The 20,877-nt window shown below is 43.8% G+C and overlaps 1 protein-coding gene across 2 annotated transcripts in view; it reads right to left on the bottom strand.

Annotated features, from left to right (window-relative positions):
* LOC137527917 (ficolin-1-like) overlaps positions 1 to 19,905 on the bottom strand; it is an 86,743-nt gene extending 66,838 nt beyond the window's left edge. The window contains exons 1-3 of one of the 2 annotated variants that reach the window (XM_068248981.1): positions 19,807 to 19,905; positions 9,014 to 9,127; positions 4,470 to 4,523 (exon numbers count right to left, since the gene is read on the bottom strand). In XM_068248981.1, coding sequence (XP_068105082.1) covers positions 4,470 to 4,523; positions 9,014 to 9,127; positions 19,807 to 19,876 — 238 coding nt within the window. In that variant the 5' untranslated portion in view covers positions 19,877 to 19,905. The remainder of the gene's footprint in view (positions 1 to 4,469; positions 4,524 to 9,013; positions 9,128 to 19,806) is intronic. The other variant, XM_068248982.1, reaches the window with a different exon arrangement.
* Positions 19,906 to 20,877: the final 972 nt, after the last annotated feature.

Raw genomic sequence — 20,877 nt, 5'->3', positions numbered from 1 at the left:
TACACTATTGTTAAATTATTAATTAGCTTGATTGATGTCACTGTATGACAGTCAGAGTGTGTGCTCCAGTGCTGCTGGCCTAGCAAGGGCTGTACACAGTGATAAACCGAAAGCTGTTCAGTGATTAACCCCTTCACTATCACTACACTAGTAAATCATTAATTATTTTTGAAAAATGGGTCCTAAAAATTCCTATCACAGATAATCCTCCACAAGTCTGAGACTTCTCAATATGATCAATGTAAGACTAAGGAAGCAGGAGGAAATAAATTATATATAAAAGTACAAATTTTATTAATGACCAAAATAAACACACATATATGTAAATCTATTTAAAATTGACCAGAACACACAGGTGGGCCACCATGTCTAGGCCAGATGAAAAAATGTAGGGGATCCCCTAAAAAAATATTGATAGTGCGCAATCCATCAAATATCTTAATGCAAAAAAGGGGGGAAGCGACTCCTAGCAGGTAACATTGAAACAAAAGACCTTGGAGAGAAATATATCATTGGTTTTAAAGGCCAAGTGTCCAGGACCTAAATGGAAAAAAAAAAAAAAAAAAAACATCCTAGTAGAAGAGCACAGGTGTATCAGATACTGGCTGTGTTGCTGCAATGTTTCATTGGTTTTAAGGGCCAAGTGTCCAGGACCTAAATGGAAAAAGACTTCCTAGTAGAAAAGCACAGGTGTATCAGATACTGGCTGTGTTGCTGCAATGTTTCATTGGTTTTAAGGGCCAAGTGTCCAGGACCTAAATGGGAAAAGACATCCTAGTAGAAAAAGCACAGGTATATCAGATTCCGGCTGTGTTGCTATAATATTTCCAGTGATTTGCAGGATCAAAAGGCTGAATAACGGCTGATAGAGAGATTCAATCCATCACAATAGGTGGTCTTACTGCATATGTTATCACAAAATAATTGATGTGCAGGTCCACAGGTCAGGCAAGCTGTCTCATTTATGAGCTATAACAATGGCCAGGTGCACAGAGGTAGATTGATAGGCACACACTGTATGTGGCAAGCACTTCGGGCTAGTAAACAAAAAAATTTATATTCACAGCAAGCCTGACACATCCGCAAGCCCCAGGAGCAACAAGCAATTCACCAGAGTTAGTGCCCCAATCAGAAGCACATTCTGAGACAGATTCACAGGCAAGTGTTTAAACCACAGACATATGCAAGTACAGATGGTGTGATATTAAAGTTGATATAGTTCATTCATGGAACAGTCCGCCAGGGTCATCCCTTCAGCAGCATCAACTTGATGTAGACAAACTCAAAATTCCAGCAAACAACAGCATATAGCAGCATATAGGTGCATCCTAGGAAGCTGTTTCAATGATCATATGGTAAACAGTGGTTACTCCATAGGAGGCTGTTTTCAAGTCACCAGTAGAAATGCATATCATTGAGGTATACTCATCTGAGTAGCTGGTCACTGCAAAGTACATCCACAGGACCCCATGTGCTGCCACCACAAGTGTGTCTGGTCACAAAGAGAGCCTTAGAGGCCAACCGGTTTCACTGGTGAGATTACCAGCATCATCAGGGCAGGCTCAGAAGTTTTGCTGCCTGTGGGAGAGAGGAGCCGGCCTAAAATGGCACTGGGCGGCCAAAGGATGCTACCACGCCCCCCCATGACCACTCCCACCCCACCATCACAGGATGCAGGTGGTGAGTGAGAGGTGGAGGCAGAGGCGTGATGCATCCAATTCTCTGCATGTACGCATGGCGTTCCCCCCGCGTCCGCATGCGGTGATGCGGATCAAAGGAGGGAACGCATATATGCGTACAAGTGCACGCACAGCGTTTCCCTCGCGTCCGCAACCGCCAAGCGGATCAAGTAGGAGGGAACGCGTATATGCGTACGACTGTACGCGACCCACAGAGACCCCCAAACAGGGCCGCTATGGAAATGCGGCCGACGCAAAAGGGCTCCGGGAACGCTGAGGGGCACGGACTATTAAGACCCCACCCCCTGATCGATGGTAAGGAGAAAGGGTGGCCCGGCTGTCCCGCAGGCGGGGCCCCGGGTCCCCTGGGCCGCCCAGTCGCCATCACCGCCGGAGCGCCACCATAGCCGCGGCCAAGTGTGCCCAGGGGCAACAGGAAACGGGGCAGGGGGGGGAGGGGAGGGCCACGGGGGGAGGAGGACAGGGAAGGCCCACAGGCAGGGCCAGCAGGCATTAGCCCAGTATATGGTCCATGTCAAGCCAAAGACTGGGCCGACCCCGAGCATCCCCCCAGGGCACATCGATCTGGTGGTCCTGGATGTGGGGTGGGGTTGGTGGGGGATCGATGTGCCCTGGGGGGGCACAGCCTGCTGGCCCGTGGCCTGCCTGTGGGCCTTCCCTGTCCTCCTCCCCCCGTAGGATAGGATTACTGTGTAATTGTGTAGTTAGTACTGTAGTACTGCAGTCAGTGCTAGTAGTTGTTAGAGTAGTAGTAGTACTGTGTTAGCTTTCTACAGAACTGCTGTGCTGTGAGCAGTGCCAGTGTGACAGTTAGTGTGCACTAGTGTCCTCTCCTCTGCTGTCTGACTGTCACTTGGCACTTGGCATGTGGCACTTGACACGTGTCACATGCTGCCAGGCCGGGGTGCCACAGGTCACTGATACCACCTATATTTAACCCAAAACACAATTGCTGTGTAATTTTTTGGAGGTGTCTGGGCTGAAAACTGCCATGTCCCAGTTGTATGGTTGGACTTTGGACACAATGTGGGCTGCACAACCGCTGTCTGGAACCTAGGCCTAATGTTAATTGAAAGGCATTTTGGGGGGGGGCGGGATTTTAAGTCCCCACATCATCAATTAGTGTTCCCCTTTAAAAATTAATGATGCTACATTCCTCATGTACCCTAAAAAACTTTTTTAAAGCAATTTAAAGGGCACTTCCGGTTTTTCTATCCAGATATCCGAATCCACCCGGATAGCCCGGATAATGCGATCGGATATCCGCATGAACGCGGATATCTGAAAGTGAAAAAACAGAGGCGTTAGCAGAATAAAAGTAATACCAATTTAAAACCAATTAAAATGTGGGTGGCAATGGTGGACTTGCCTACCCTACAGAAAGCCAAAAAACCACTTTGTATGGTACAAAAATATAAAATTTAATTAATTTAGTACTCCAAACAAAAGCAATTAGTTTTGCAATGCGTTTCACGGGTCACAAGCCCGTTTCCTCAGGCAAAACACATACAAGCAGGAGCAACTGAAACAGAGAAAACACACAAGGGGTCCATATAAAATAACCAGAATGACCACAGATAATCAATGATAATCACAATAATCATCAACAATAAGGGATCAATAAAAAATCAATAAATAAAACGATCAATCGCCAATAGACAATACATAATTGGTCAACTTCAATCAATAATTAAGGAACTAGTGTGGACCTCTTTCAGTTTATGCCTTCATAAAAATTAATTAATACAATTAAAATTAATTTAATCAATTTAATTAATAAACAAGCTATACTATGGCACATAGAAGGTAAGATAGAGGCAAACGTTAGATGATATAATAATAATGATATAATAAAATCCATTTTTTTTTGGGGGGGGGGGGGGATTTTAAGTCCCCACATCATCAATTAGTGTTCCCCTTTAAAAAATAATGATGCTACATTCCTCATGTACTTTTCTAAAGCAATTTAAAGGGCACTTCCGGTTTTTCTATCCGGATATCCGAACCCTTCCGGATAGCCCGGATAATGCGATCAGATATCCGCATGAACGCAGATATCTGAAAGTTTGGATATCTGGGTATCCGGATCAATTCGGATTTTTAAAAGGGGTATCCAAGCACCCCTGCATTTCAAAAAGAAAAATTTAGTTGTTTTTTTTTTTTATTCCACGCAAAACTTTATGGTTATGCATGGAAAAACATATTTTTAGGAAAGTTCTTATTTTCATAAAAAAAATGTGTATATTGTGAAAATTCAATTATATTTTCACAAATTTGTCAGATGAAAATGAACATTTTCATGCAACGGGATTTTACCCCTTCTGCAGAGTATTCTCTTCCTATGTCTCGCCATACATGCCGGGCAGCATGAAGGGGACTTTACTGGGCGTATTGGTTATTGATGGCAAGGGTGCTTCCATGGCTATTCTTGCTGAAATGGTCGGTGAAGGCGAGGTAATGTAGTGTACAAACTTACTGGGATAGGTCCTTATACTGACTGTACTTTTACTTACGATGGAGGAAGGGGAATATATTGGCTACACTTGCTATGGGGAGTAGCTGAGGGGTGCTGTGCTCTTTTGTACTTACAATGGAGTGTGAGTGTTATGCTGGCCATTTTTGGTTGGGGAGGGCATGGGGAGGTTGGATCCTAGGGAGCTGGGCCCCATGAGATTTTCACTGGGGGCCCAGTAGTTTGCAGTTATGCCCCTGCATCCAAATGACACGTTAGTGCAGATGGCATTTGCTCTGTATTCATCTTCTACTGACCTTCTTGTCCTGGTGGCCCCTGCTTCCCATGTTCTCCAGAAGCACCTCTTTGACCTATTAAAATTGTTAATTTAATGAAACAGTTACAATATGAGAAGAATAAGGGTGATTAATGCAGCTAAGGGTGGGGGAACATTGCAGAAAGATAGATACTAAACAGAGAAACACGATGAGATTGTAGCCAGAAGACTATGAGTGTGGATGGTGAGGCAGTAATTTCCCTTGTATAAGGTCAAATAATTCAATCACTTAAAGAGAAACTCCAACCAAGAATTGAACTTTATCCCAATCAGTAGCTGATACCCCCTTTTACATGAGAAATAGAATGATTTTCACAAACAGACCATCAGGGGGCGCTGTGTGACTGATTTTGTGCTGAAACCCCTCCCACAAGAAGCTCTGAATACCGCGGTACTCCTGGCAAACTGCCACAATGTAACAATGTTCACAGACAGGAAATGGCTGTTTACAGCTGTCTCTAACAGCCAGACCAGCTAGAAACAGCTAAATAACCTGCCCACAGTAACAATGTCACCATGTAATAAATGTCAGAATGTGAATCTGGGAGAGGAAAGATTTTACAATGAGCAAACACTGACTAAATCATTTATACATAATAATTGTAAAAATGAAGCAATTTTTTTATTACATCATTTTCACTGGAGTTCCTCTTTAAGGTGCCCATACATCAGACGATGAATGGGCAGCTCGACCAAGAGACAGATCTCTCTCTGATCAAATCTGATCACCACAGGCCTATTTCCGATCAATTTTAAGCTGAAATTGATCCAGTATTAGCCTTGTGACGCCGCATCCGCCACCTCCCTGGCCCTACACTCTCCCCACTAATTTTCCCTGTGCCCCCCCACCCATCCCCCTGGTGCCCAGTGCACTATACATTACCAGTCCATGCCTGTTGCCTGTTCAATGCTGCCTCCGGGCCCCTCTGTCCATACACACACCCCATGTGGTTGCCAGAGTAACACGGGAGCATGTGTGACATCACACATGCACCCATGCATACGCTGGCGATCACGTGGCTACATATGTTAACCACTTCACCACTGAGGGGTTTTACCCCCTGACCACCAGAGCAATTTTCACCTTTCAGCGCTCCTTCCATTCATTCGTCTATAACTTTATTATTACTTATCCCAATGAAATGAACTATATCTTGTTTTTTTTCGCCACCAATTAGGCTTTCTTTAGGTGGGACATTATGCCAAGAATTATTTTATTCTAAATGTGTTTTAATGGGGAAATAGGAAAAAATGTGGGAAAAAATTATTATTTTTCAGTTTTCGGCCATTATAGTTTTTAAATAAAGCATGCTACTGTAATTAAAACCCATGAAATGTATTAACCCATTTGTCCCGGTTATAAAACCATTTAAATTATGTCCCTATCACAATGTTTGGCAACAATATTTTATTTGTAAATAAAGGTGCATTTTTTTCAGTTTTGCATCCATCCCTAATTACAAGCCCGCAGTTTATAAAGTAACAGTGTTATACCCTCTTGACATAAATATTTAAAAAGTTCAGTCCCTAAGGTAACTATTTATGTTTTTTTTTATTGTATTTTTTTTTTTTTAATTACAAAAAAAAAATAAAAATTGGGGAGTGTGGGAGGTAATGAGTTAATTTATTGTGTAAATGTAATGTTTGTATATGTAAAATGCTTTTAGGGTGTAGTTTACTATTTGGCCACAAGATGGCCACAGAGTGTTTGTTTACATGCGACCTGTAAGCGTCCGGAAGGACGCTTACAGGAAGCAGTAGGAGGCTGGGAGACGCACAATGATCTCGCTGTTTCTGAAAGAAGCAGCAGATCATTGCGGGGGCTAGATCAACGAACGGGAATGGATTTTCCCGTGCATTGATCTCCGGGCGAGCGGGCGGCGGCGTGCACGAGCGGCGGGTGCGCGCGCACGAGCGGCGGGAGCGCGGACAGCGGCGGTAGCGCGGAAGGTACGGATTTCTCCGTCCCTGGTTTTTTAGGAGGGAAAAAAGGGGCGGAGAAATTCGTACCGCTGGGGGTAAAGTGGTTAAGGCTATTGGGTACAAGTAAATAAAAATATTTTTAAAAAAGACCTTGTAGTTTTTCAAAAAATTGATTTTAAAAATGCAAAGAAAAGGGGTTTTTAAACTCAGGAAAATAACAGTATGAAAAACATTCTTCTTTGCATTTTTAAAATTGATTTTCTCAAAAACTACAAGGTCCTACTATTCTCCTAAAAGCGGATCCGAGATGAAAAACTACTATAACAAGTAACCTGTCTATATATCTTATCTAAAGTTTAGATAATTTACATAGCATATCTAGCTGCAAAAGTTTATGATTATTTATTCCTGTGATACAATGAGGGCAACCATGTTCTGTTTGTCACATTGTCACAGGCTAAGGGCCGGAGATGCTATCAGCTTGCCTGTGTGCACATTCAGTGCCATCTCCTCCCCCCTTCTCCCCTCTGCCTCTGAAATCAATGGCTAGTAACACCTTCCCCTCCCCCTGCCCAGACTGAGCTCCCATGAGCCCTTGCTACTGTCTGAAAATGCCAAGGCACTGTGAAAAAGCTGTGGGCGAGGCTTGTTTACTTTATAGGGAATTAGAGTATTAAAACAAAAACATATTTGGCTTGATGAATGCCCTGTAAACTATATGAAAGGAACACAATTATGCAATGAGTAAAAGTGTATCTCGGATCCACTTTAAAATATTTAGCAATTTTGGTGGCAATAGCATGTATGGTGGCTTTGCTATTAACTGCTTAAGTCGGCATGAAATTTCGCAAAAATTAAGTGAAAATTTACATGAAATTACTAATGATTACAATTACAGACTTCATTCATTACGATTTTCCTAAAATTTCATATAACAATTTTGCAGAGTAATTGCGAATTTTGATGTGAAATTATGTTGATGCAAAATGTGTGCTCCTCACTATACAACAACATGGAAAATATATTTATTTTTTTAGACACCTGCAGCTTCGCCATGTATTCTGTGATATAGGATATAGAGATTCAAGATCTGCATTTAGGGTTGAATCACATAAGGTGAAAGCAATTATTACCAGATCTGGGGAGCTGTTGCAGTGTCCAGATGCTTGGAAAAGGGCTGTTCCCGTGATTTCTGATGGGTAGTGGTCAGAGGTGCTTGGTGGCCTTCATACCTCAGATCTTGATAAAGGATCAAGTGGTATCACTCAAGTTTCTGCGTAGGGTTTATATGTCGCTGGACAGAATTATGAGGCTCGATGCTACAGGTGTAGGGGACGTGGGGCCCAAAAAGCTGACTTTTATGATATGGTATGGAACTGTTCCAAGCTTGCTACCTATTGGGATCAGTTTGGGAATATATGCATAGAAGTATTTGCTTTAAAGAGGAGCTGTTAGGTATAGGGTCTCAGAGAAAATAAACACATATATCAGTAGCTAAAGATTGGCTGTACTTACATTACATATGCATTTCACTGTCCACGTTTGGATTTCACAGAATTTGTATATAGTATATGCAGAGATAGATGCTCCTGACAGCTCATGGCAGGCTCCATGTTTGTGAAGCCAAATGTGTCGTCATGTCCTGCCTGCTTCTGATCACAGATACACTCGTTCTTGAACAACACGGTGTGCAGTGAATATTAATGAGCCATGTGGCTAGGAACAATAGCTGACTCCTGCAGAGTAGTCTGCCCGAGATTTATCAGTGCTTCGCGCGCTGGACTGATTAGAAGCTCCTGTACCGTCTCATTAGCAGCCGAGGGGAGGGCCCCAGAATGCTTTGCAGTTTAGCTGCGGCTTGCGGCTTTATGGGTCTATAACAGAGGTTAAGATAAGCACACATCAAAGGTAACTGAAATGTTTATCTTCACTAATGGCTTTTGAGCTTCCTTCTAAACTGTTTAACACAGGAGAATAGAGGTTTAAATTAGCTTCTGCAGCCTGACAGTTACTCTTTAACTTGTGTTATTTCCCAAAAGAAGATGTTATTGGGAGTTACTGTAAGTTATAGATTATATACTTTGGGGGCGTGCTTCAATGTGTTTCTATAGATCACTAATTGCTTTCAGAAGGAAACTTAATATGATGCATTGGAAAAGTCTGGCATCTCCCAAAGTTTTAGATTGGGTCATAGGTAAAGTTGGTTCATGTTAACCTAGCTTTTAACAAGGTTAACATTTATAAAAAAAGAAATTCTACTGATACATTTTCACATTTTCATCAAGACTGATAGAGACTGATAGAATATTTTGAATTGCAATTATTTTGAGAACTTGTAAATATATGTTATATACAAACAATAGATTGAAGTAAGGGGGGGGGGGGGTAGGGTTTTGTGGGAGAGGAGCTGATTTGGATGAAAAACATTGGATGTCTGACATATTATGGTATTATTGTGCAGTAAATAAATCCCACCTTCAAAAAATAGAGAAACAGGATGAGGTTGTAACCAGAAGACCATCATTGTGGCGGGGGTTGGGGGGGGGGTTGGGCAGTAATTATATTTGTTTGAGGTCAGATAATTCAGCTACTTAGGCTTACCTTTCTCACCAGGAGCCCCAACATCTCCTTTCTGGCCAGGAGGTCCACCACTGCCGGGACATCCTCTGAGGATGGTGAGTTTTTCTGAACCTCCCACTCCAACAATCTTCACCTCTGAGAAAAGAGAAATATTGTGAGTGGAAAATATATTTTAATTAAAATTTGTTTTTTTATTTTATGAATACTGTTAAGTCAAGACTTATTGGCACTGGAGCTTTGTGTGGGTTTTAGAGCTTTGTGTGGGCTTTCACAGGGCACATAGTCTAAGTGATCACCGGTCTACACCACAGCAAGGGACTATAAACTGCTACACCTAGCAAGTAACAGACTACTTTGCTCCAAATGGCCACCAGGTTTGCAACCACCAGTATTAGCCCACCGAAGAAGGAGAAAACAGGTCTGCGGGTTCTGTGTACAACTCAAAGTCAAACAACAGGTTGAGGTCTGGGCAGGGGGTGCCAAGGTGAAGTCAGTCAACAAGTAGAGGTCAGGAATGGCAGCAATCAAGGCTGGGTCATATAACAGGCTGAAGTTGGAACAGCAGGCAAACAGAGCAGAGAAAAGTCAGAAAGTCAATTGAACAGTCCAGCTGCCGGAATAGTGTCACATGAGTAGGCAGGCTGGGTGGCATGTCTGCATACGTCGTTTCCAGGAAATGCTTTAACAATAAAAATAAATGTTGAGAATCCCCCATGAGATGGACTAGTCCAAAATCTATTGGTAAGAGGTTCAGAGTTGGTAGATTATAATGCCTACTGTATGTGACAGCTACATAAGTACAAAATGTATGGTGCATTTACTCTGGGACAAGTATAGCTATGTGGAGGTATGTATTTAAAATTTTCCAGTTTTTCCCTATAGTGCCACTTTAAGGGTTGATTTAATCTAGGTCCACCGACTGAGCATTTCCTAGAGCGGATGGCAGCTGCAGGAATGTTGAAAATGCTCATTCTTTCCGATGGGCCCGTTCACACTATTCTCATTCTTTAGAGAAGAGCTTTTTTAAAAAACACTTGCAAGCTTCAGTCTGAAAATACAGACATTCAGAATTCCTCAAAGGGCAACAAATTAAAAAATATATATTTTATACATAGATGAAAATGGCTGAAACAATTAAAGGCAATCATGTCAGTGAAACACTCAGCATATTTACACTGGAATCATCATGAGGAAAAAAAAATATAAATAAAAATTGAAATCACTGTTTAATTTGCACACCAAAAAATAGACAGTCACACTACTTGGCTGTCTGGTCACATGCTATTTCTCCAAATGTCTAAGGCAAATTCTCAGCTGTAACAGCTTAGAGACTTAAAAGAAGAGAAGAGGGATGAAGAGAGGTCAGGGAAGGGAAAGGAGAGGAGAATAGAGGGCATACATGAAAAAAGCCACTGGGAAATTTGGGCACCAGGAAAGAGCCTAGTAGTAAAATATCATTAACATTTACCAGTCCCCGCTATTTATCGGGTGCCACAGGTGTTAGGGTAAGGTTAGGGTATGGTAAAGATTACCAATATTTTTCCAGCGGAGTTAACTAGTAGAATATTGGAAATATTACCAATATTCTATTAGCGACTATGTCTGGCACTCTTTTTATTGGGGTCCCTTTTTACATGTACGCTGTTGGTCACCTCTTGCCACTCTGGCAAAGATGTTCATTTACTGTTGACTAGAATGCGGCTTTTACTGATTTCAATTACTGCTAAAACTGTATCTTGGCTTGAAGAGTAGAGATGTAGCGAACATCAAATTTTGGGTTTGCAAATACAAACTTTGGAAAATGTTCGCGAACAGGCGAACCGCCATAGACTTCAATTGGCAGGCAAATTTTAAAACCTATAAAGACTGTTTCTGGCCACAAAACAGATGGAAACGTTGTTTCAAGGGATCTAACACCTGGACAGAGGCATGCCTGAGGGGGATCCATGCCAAACGTTATGCCAAAAGGGTGGTTCTGTGTGTGCAAAGTAATGAGACAACAACAATAGCAGTAGTGTGCACACAGCTCTGGGTGTCAGTTGGCTGTGGGGTGTCACACACAAAAAAAAACACAGGAGACCGATGTACTAGCCCTCAAAAGGGCTGCTTGGGGTGCTTTCACAGCAAGTGAGCAAAAGGAACACAGGCCTAGCTAATGCTTTCCCTACCTGTCTGCAGCAAATCTGAACCTGCTCTCACTAACAGTCGGCAGCCAGCAGAGAATAAATCCAAAATGGCCACCGCAACTGCTTTTTGATAGCGGGGTGGGGGGTTCAGAAGGGGTGCTAGCTGATTGGCTGCCATGTGTCTGATGACTGTAAGCTAAGGGGTCAAAGGTTATCTCAATGATGATGTATAGGGGGTGGGTCGAACACACCAAATGTTTGCGGAAGTTTGCAGAATACTGTTCGCAGGCGAACAGTTTGGGCCATCTCTATTAAAGAATTAAACAAACTATTATATTTGACTTTATTAGATGTTTATTGTCTTTGATGTTGTGTTAGCTTATTGTATTTATTGTGAGTGCTGGAGGAATTTGTGCATTATTGTCCCAGCTAGGCAAACACTATGCACTGAAGCAGAGGCGTAGCTAGGGTTTTCAGCGCCCGGGGACAAAGACTATTAATGCGCCCCCCAAAGTCAAGGTTGCGGTGCGCGCAGCACGCCGCGCCAAGAAGGGGCGTGGTCACATAATAAATGTGGGCATGGTTATGGGTGGAGCCAAATGTATATGGAGGTTAGCAGGCTCACGCTCACCCACCCTCCCTCAGTATGTACCTTCCAGCATGTTCCAAGACAAATTCAGCAATCATGAGCCCCCCCTCCCCATCAAGACAAATTCAGCAATCATGGGGCCCCCAACATAACCAACTCAGCAATCATGAGGCCCCCAACAAGACAAATTCAGCAATGTTGAGGCCCCCAACAAATCATGAGGCCCCCAACAAGACAAATTCAGTAACCATGAGGCCCCCAACAAGACAAATTCAGCAGTCATGAGTCACATAAATAGACAGCATTTCACATAAATAGGTAGAATGCCCCCTTAATATGGTAGACACCTCTCACCTGGCAGCAGTTCTCCAAAATACACTCAATCTGACGTGGTTCCCCAAAAACAGGTAGCCCCAGGTCTATAGTTGTCCCCAGAATAGGTGGCCAGCAGTATAGATGTCCCCAGAATAGGTGGCCAGGGGTATAGATGTCCCCAGAACAGGTAGCCAGGGGTAGAGATGTCCACAGAACAGGTAGCCAGGGGTATATGTGCCCAATATATGTAGGCAGGGGTATGTGTGCCCAGTATATGTAGCCAGAGGTATATGTGCCCAGTATATGTAGCCAGGGGTATATATGCCCAGTATATGTAGCCAGGGGTATATATGCCCAGTATATGTAGCCAGGAGAATAATATGTGCCCAGTATATATAGTCAGGCGTATATGTGCCCAGTATATGTAGCCAGGGGTATATATGCCCAGTATATGTAGCCAGGGGTATATATGCCCAGAATATGTAGCCAGGGGTATATATGCCCAGTATATGTAGTCAGGGGGTATATATGCCCAGTATATGTAGGCAGGGGTATATATGCCCAGTATATGTAGGCAGGGGTATATATGCCCAGTATATGTAGGCAGGGGTATATGTAGTCAGGGGGTATATATGCCCAGTATATGTAGGCAGGGGGTATATATGCCCAGTATATGTAGGCAGGGGTATATATGCCCAGTATATGTAGGCAGGGGTATATGTGCCCAGTATATGTAGCCAGGGGTATATATGCCCAGTATATGTAGCCAGGAGAATAATATGTGCCCAGTATATATAGTCAGGCGTATATGTGCCCAGTATATGTAGCCAGGGGTATATATGCCCAGTATATGTAGCCAGGGGTATATATGCCCAGTATATGTAGCCAGGGGTATATATGCCCAGTATATGTAGCCAGGGGTATATATGCCCAGAATATGTAGCCAGGGGTATATATGCCCAGTATATGTAGTCAGGGGGTATATATGCCCAGTATATGTAGGCAGGGGTATATATGCCCAGTATATGTAGGCAGGGGTATATATGCCCAGTATATGTAGGCAGGGGTATATATGCCCAGTATATGTAGGCAGGGGTATATATGCCCAGTATATGTAGGCAGGGGTATATGTAGTCAGGGGGTATATATGCCCAGTATATGTAGGCAGGGGGTATATATGCCCAGTATATGTAGGCAGGGGTATAAATGCCCAGTATATGTAGGCAGGGGTATATGTAGTCAGGGGGTATATATGCCCAGTATATGTAGTCAGGGGTATATATGCCCAGTATATGTAGGCAGGGGTATATATGCCCAGTATATGTAGCCAGGGGTATATATGCCCAGTATATGTAGTCAGGGGGTATATATGCCCAGTATATGTAGTCAGGGGTATATATGCCCAGTATATGTAGGCAGGGGTATATATGCCCAGTATATGTAGCCAGGGGGTATATATGCCCAGTATATGTAGCCAGGGGTATATATGCCCAGTATATGTATTCAGGGGGTATATATGCCCAGTATATGTAGCCAGGGGTATATATGCCCAGTATATGTAGCCAGGGGGTATATATGCCCAGTCCATGTAGCCAGGGGGTATATATGCCCAGTATATGTAGCCAGGGGTATATATGCCCAGTATATGTAGCCAGGGGTATATATGCCCAGTATATGTAGCCAGGGGTATATATGCCCAGTATATGTAGCCAGGGGTATATATGCCCAGTATATGTAGCCAGGGGTATATATGCCCAGTATATGTAGCCAGGGGTATATATGCCCAGTATATGTAGTCAGGGGTATATATGCCCAGTATATGTAGGCAGGGGTATATATGCCCAGTATATGTAGGCAGGGGTATATATGCCCAGTATATGTAGCCAGGGGGTATATATGCCCAGTATATGTAGCCAGGGGTATATATGCCCAGTATATGTATTCAGGGGGTATATATGCCCAGTATATGTAGCCAGGGGTATATATGCCCAGTATATGTAGCCAGGGGGTATATATGCCCAGTCCATGTAGCCAGGGGGTATATATGCCCAGTATATGTAGCCAGGGGTATATATGCCCAGTATATGTAGCCAGGGGTATATATGCCCAGTATATGTAGCCAGGGGTATATATGCCCAGTATATGTAGCCAGGGGTATATATGGCCAGTATATGTAGCCAGGGGTATATATGCCCAGTATATGTAGCCAGGGGTATATATGCCCAGTATATGTAGGCAGGGGTATATATGCCCAGTATATGTAGCCAGGGGTATATATGCACAGTATATGTAGCCAGGGGTATATATGCCCAGTATATGTAGCCAGGGGTATATATGCCCAGTATATGTAGCCAGGGGTATATATGCCCAGTATATGTAGCCAGGGGTATATGTGCCCAGAGTAGGTAGCCAGGTGTCCCCCTCCCTGGCTCCCCAGCAGGAGGGGAGCAGCGCAGAGAAGAGGGAGAGCTGCTCTCCCTCCCTCGCTGTCCCCTCCATTAATGTCCGGGTGCTGGCAGCGGCAGGCGGAACTTACCTCCGTCTCGTCACAGCGCGGATGGATCTGCCGCTACTCTGGACTAGTCCAGACCAGAGCAGCGGCTGCGGGACCCAAACTTCCGGCCGGCGCTGGAGCGAGACGGAGGTAAGTCCCGCCCGCTGCGCCAGACACCCGGACAATAACGAAGGGGACAGCGAGGGAGGGAGAGTCCTAAGGTGAGAGAAGGGGGGGAGATGGCCCCCTTCTCCACTGTCCGCATAGCTCTCCCTCTTCTCTTCTCTGCGCTGCTCCCCTCCGCAGAGAAAAACAAACCAAAAAAAAAAAAATCAGCTCAGCTGGGCGCCCTTAGGGACCCGGCGCCCGGGGGCACTTGACCTACCCCGACCCCCCCTAGCTCCGCGCCTGCACTGAAGACCAGATGTTAGGCGCAAATGATATCTTGATTGCCATACCACCTTGTAGCCTTCTTGCAACACTCAGTATTGACCATAGCACCAGGTGATTCAGCAAATCAGGACTGGGATTTTACTTTCCTTGTAATACCTGCTATTAGGTGGAAAACATTTGCAATTATGTGCCAAGGTCTTATAAGAACATAGTGAGGCCTATCTGGATCTTTGGAGGGAAGAGACACAGGCGGGGAGCGGCGATATCGGAGGCGGGGGAGCGACTGACACTTTAGATGTAAACAGCCGGCTGGCGACACGCTGCGTGTCACCAGCACGGCGATTGATTTATGGGGGGCAAGTAGAGCGCAGGGGGAAGACTGGGGCAAACAGTATAGCAACAGAGGCTGGGTATTATATGCAGACCCAGCCTCTGTGTGCTAATTGGATTCTTAGCAACCACCTCGGGTTCTCTTTAAAAAGAATCTGTACTCTAAAATTCTTACAATAAAAAGCATACCATTCTATTCCTTATGTTCTCCTGGGCCCCTCTGTGCTATTTCTGCCACTCCCTGCTGCAATCCTGGTTTGTAATTAACAGTTTTAGGCAGTGTTTACAAACAAAAGACTGGCTTCTAACCAGAGTATCATAGGCTGAGAACTAGCTTACTGTGTGACTCATGCAGAGCTTGGAGGGGGTGTGTAAAGCTTCTGCCAATGACAAGCAGTGCTGCACATTCCACACATCCCAGCCTCAGCCCGACAGACATGACAGAGGAAAGGAGATAAGATTTATTACAGAGACAGTGCAAGTAGGAAAGGCTGCAGTAATCCAGACCACATTAGAACAGTAATAGGAACTTATAGGACAGAAGAAATAAGGCTCAACATTTTGTTACAGAGTCTCTTTAAGCCACCAGCAAGCAAGAAAATACTCAAAATAAATTTGATAGTACTTTTTCAACAACTTTTGGGTAGTATTTCAATTTTAAAAAAAATGAAAATTTAGTTTAAGGAGAAGATGAAAATTATCTCCTAGGAGATAACTCAGGTGAAAAAGTGAATTGCATATGGCCCCATATCAATAAAATGCCTTTAAAGGAGAACTGTAGTGAGAGATATATGGCGGCTACCATATTGATTTACTTTTAAACAATACCAGTTGCCTGGCAGGCCTGCCGATCTGTTTGACTGCAGTAGTGTCTGAATAACACCAGAAACAAGCAGGCAGCTAATCTTGTCAGATCTGACAATAATGTCAGAAACACCTGATCTGCTGCATGCTTGTTCAGGGTCTATGGAAAGTAGGGATGGGACCTCGAATCTGGCGAATCCACGAATCCCTCGAATCTTAAGAAAGATTCGAGATTCGTGGATTCAAATCCCCATGCCATTTTAGGGGATACGAATCCGACGAATCCGCCGCATCCGCCGCAACGTTTCGCCGCCGCGATCGCTGTGTATACATTACCTGCGCCGCTTGTGACGTCATCGCGACCTCCGCCGACCTCGCGTTCCATCGCAGTGTGATGCGCCGCCACGTCATCGCGACCACTGACGACCTCACGTTCCGTCGCCACGTGATGACGTTGACGCCGCTCCGCCTATAGTTCAGTGAAGGCCCGAGGTGTGGACGGTGTGGACGTCGCTCTCGCGTAGAAGACCTGGCTGAGACTGAAGACGGACGGACGGACGGACAGACTGAGGGAGAGAGAACAACAGACAGGTACAGTATGGGGGCAGGGGGGGCTCGGTCACTGAACTACCTATGCGCCACTAAACTACCTATGCTGGGGGGCACTAAACTACCTATGCTGCTGGGGGGCACTAAACTACCTATGCTGCTGGGGGGCACTAAACTACCTATGCAGGTGGGGGGGCCACTAAACTAACTATCCTGGGGGGCACTAGATTATCTACCTATGCTGGGGGGCACTAGATTACCTACCTATGCTGGGGGGCACTAGATTACCTACCTATGCTGGGGGGCACTAGATTACCTACCTATGCTGGGGGGCACTAGATTACCTACCTATCCTGGGGGGCACTAGACTACCTACCTATGCTGCTGGGGGGCACTAGACTACCTACCTATGCTGGGGGGCACTAGACTACCTACCTATGCTGCTGGGGGGCACTAAACTACCTACCTAAAGGCCCCTCTACCTACCTACATACCTACCTATACATAAGGCCCTATACCCTGCTACCTATACTGAAGGTCCCTCTACCTACCTACCTACCCACCTACCTAAAGGCCCCCCTATACGTACCTACCTACCTAAAGGCCCCTATACCTACCTACCTACATACCTACCTATACTTAAGGCCCTATACCCTGCTACCTATACTGAAGGTCCCTTTACCTACCTACCTAAATGCCCCTATACCTACCTACATGCCTACCTATACTTAAGGCCCTTTACCCTGCTACCTATACTGAAGGTCCCTTTATCTACCAACCTAAAGGCCCCTATACCTACCTAAAGGCCCCTATACCTACCTACATACCTACATACCTACCTATACTTAAGGCACTATACCCTGCTACCTATACTGAAGGTCCCTTTACCTACCTACCTACCTATACTGAAGCCACATGTACCTTACTACCTATACTGAAGGCCCCTATACCTAGCTACCTACCTATACTGAAGGCCCATATACCCTGCTACCTATACTGAAGGCCCATATACCCTGCTACCTATACTGAAGGCCCATATACCTTGCTACCTATACTGCAGGCCCCTATACCTTGCTACCTATACTGAAAGCTACCAATATTGAAGGCACCCATACCTAGCTACCTATACTGTGGGCACCTATGCCTGGGTACCTATACTGCGGGCAACTATACCACGGATCACACAATTCTTATGTGCAGGATTCGTTAGATTCGGGATTCGAAAGGTTCGAGATATTCGAGAACCTTTTTAGATTCGGATCCGGATTCGGATTCGAAGAAATTGTGGATTCGTCCCATCCCTAATGGAAAGCATTAGAGGCAGAGGATCAGCAGGACAGCCAGGCAACTGGTATTGCTTATAAGAAAACAAATATGGCAGCCTCCATATCCCGCTCACTACAGTTGTCCTTTAAAGGGACACCAAGGAGTAATATTAAAAACAAAATTGGTACTTACCTGGGGCTTTCTGCAGCCCACCGTAGGTCAGGAGCCCCCCCCCCCCCCCCCCCCCCCGACGTCCTCCTGGCTCCTCTGCCGGTCCCTCCGCAGAAATCACGACCAGCGACACCAGGGCCACGGTGTCGGGCTGACACTTCCTGAACGTCCACCCTCGTCGTCATCACGCTGGCCGCTACGCGTCATCACGGCGGCCGGCATGACAGTACTGCGCAAGCACGATTTAGAATCAGAAAATCGTGCATGCGCAGTACTGTCACGCCGGCCGCCATGATGACTTTTCAGTACAGACCATGCAAACTTGTTACTGAAAATGAGCTGTTCCGGGTAGATCTTGTATCACGTTAATTAATGCAGTAATACTTTTTAATACGTGGTATGTATTGACAAAAAAGTGTTTTACATGTAAGATAATAAGAGGATAGATTGAGAAAATGTTATTGCATCAGATCCAAAGCTGCTATCCTAAAGAAAAAGGAATGATCCAGAGGGGAATGTCCCAAACACAAAAAAGTAGGAGTCTGTACTGAGAAGAGTGTAGCATTCCAACCATTTATAGCAGTTGCATAAAGAAAGCTAGAACGAAACCTGGTGAACCATCTCATTTCCTTGAAGGTTTCCCCTGGTTGTTTAGGCTAGTGCTAAAAATCTGTTAAGGCCCTTTTCCACTACACAGCTGAATCGCAAAATCGCTAGTGATTTTTTTTAAATCGCTAGGGTTATTACTTTATCATAGAAATCATGAGAAGTATTTTCCACTATAGTGATTTGATTTGGAAATTGCAAATCGCTTTCTGGAGCGATTTTTAGAGTGGCAATGCAATGCAAATCACAATCACATAACAAAATTAATGAAAAAATGCAATCGCAGGCGTTTGTGATTTGTGATTGCGATTGCTAGTGGAAAAGGGCCCTTATATACATTGCTGCTTCAGCCAAATTGGTTAACATCAATAGGGATGGTCGGAAATGCCTATTTCCGGTTCCGGTGGAAATTCCGATTTCTAATTTTCCATTTTTCCAGTTTTCCATTTTTTCTGATTTTCTGATTTCCAATGTTCATTTTTTCTGATTTCTGATTGTCGAGGAGTATTTTATTGGTCACTTTTTGCATTAGAGAATGCACACAAAAAAAAGAAAGAAAGAAAGAAATCGGAAAAAAAAATGTAATCGGAAAAAACGAAAATCAGAAAAATGGAAAATTGGTCTGAATTTAAAATTTTGCTGAAAAATTCTGCATTTTCTGATTGATCCAATGCTTCCAAATTCTATGATTAGGCTAAAATTGCTGAGTTGGGATAAGTTGGATTTCCGCAGAATTCCAATTTCTGTTTTCCATCTCCCGCTTACCAAATTACAATCGGAAATACAGATTCAGAGAGATACTGATCATAAGCTTCAATTATTATTATTATTATTAAGTATTTATATAGCGCCGACATATTACGCAGCGCTGTACAGTGTATATATATATCTTGTCACTAACTGTCCCTCAAAGGAGCTCACGATATAATCCCTACCATTGCCATATGTCTATATTATGTAGTGTAAGTACTGTAGTCTAGGGCCAATTTTAGGGGGAGCCAATTAACGTATCCGTATGTTTTTGGAATGTGGGAGGAAACCGGAGAGCCCGGAGGAAACCCACGCGGACACGGAGAGAACATACAAACTCTTTGCAATTCTGTGGAATCTGAATGAGCAACTTGAGAAAACTGATGTTTTTAAAACTTGAACACAGGTGGTAGAATCTTACCAGGACACGAGTCCTCAGCACCACTGAGAGCAGCCATCAGGAGGAGCAATGGTATAATCCACATCTTCATCACTGGTCACAGCTCTTCCCTCTGCTGTGTGCCATCCAACAGATTTTGTTATACTATGTTAGAGGGATATTTATAGTTCTGATAGCCCAGTACCGGAAAAGGGATGGGCGTTTTGAATTCATACTCCTTGTTTATTCTTTCTTCAACATTGTTCATTAAGCGTGTGTTTGTGTGTATTTTATTATTGCTTCTTTTTAATAATAATGCATCTTTTTGAACAGTTGAGTTAACCTAAATTTTAAATAAATTGTAATATTAGACACATGACAAAGTTCTTACATCTTATTTAGGAATCACATTTTTCTTAAGACCTAAATCACACGTGTGAAAATGTTTCTGCTTTCCTAAAGTGGGATTAAACTCACATTTCACCTATGGTCTAAGATATTAAACACAGCATAAAACTGAAAGCAAAAAAAACAGAAAAACAAAAACATGTGACTAGTTTACAAGTTCCTGGAAGGGTTAATACTCAAACCTCTCACTTCACTTAGCAGCTAATTGATAAGATTGCCTTTACTGTCCACAATTTTCTGATTTTGTTGAAGTGTACTAAACAATTCAGAAAAAGTTGCCTCACCTGAGCCCCTGACATCTTTTGAAAAGGAAGATCGTATTAGCTTTACAAAAAGCGATAACATATAAGTCCCTTATGTATAGACTGGTGTTTCTCAGAACAAGTCTAGAGTGCTCCCGAAGATGGCCACTCCGTACAGCGCAAGAGCAAGTGCGCAAGAAAGTGTATTCGCATAGGTGTAGTATGGAATACAACAAGGTAAAAGAGGAGCGCTCTATGGTCCATTAACATTTTATTTTCATAAAAAAGGATAAAAATTGCACTTACAAGATGCAAATGTTGTTCAAGCATATCTCCCATACAGGGTAATAAGAAGTCCCTTCTCATCTCTCCAATGCCCTTTGCCAATAGCAAGGGGGTCCTGGTGTAAATCAGACTGTTTGGAATGGGTGGAGTGGAAAGGGCCTCATTCACATTGCCTGCA

Source organism: Hyperolius riggenbachi, chromosome 8 (assembly GCF_040937935.1).
Source record: "Hyperolius riggenbachi isolate aHypRig1 chromosome 8, aHypRig1.pri, whole genome shotgun sequence".
Lineage (NCBI taxonomy): Eukaryota > Metazoa > Chordata > Amphibia > Anura > Hyperoliidae > Hyperolius > Hyperolius riggenbachi.
This window is presented reverse-complemented; position numbering and strand designations above follow the sequence as displayed.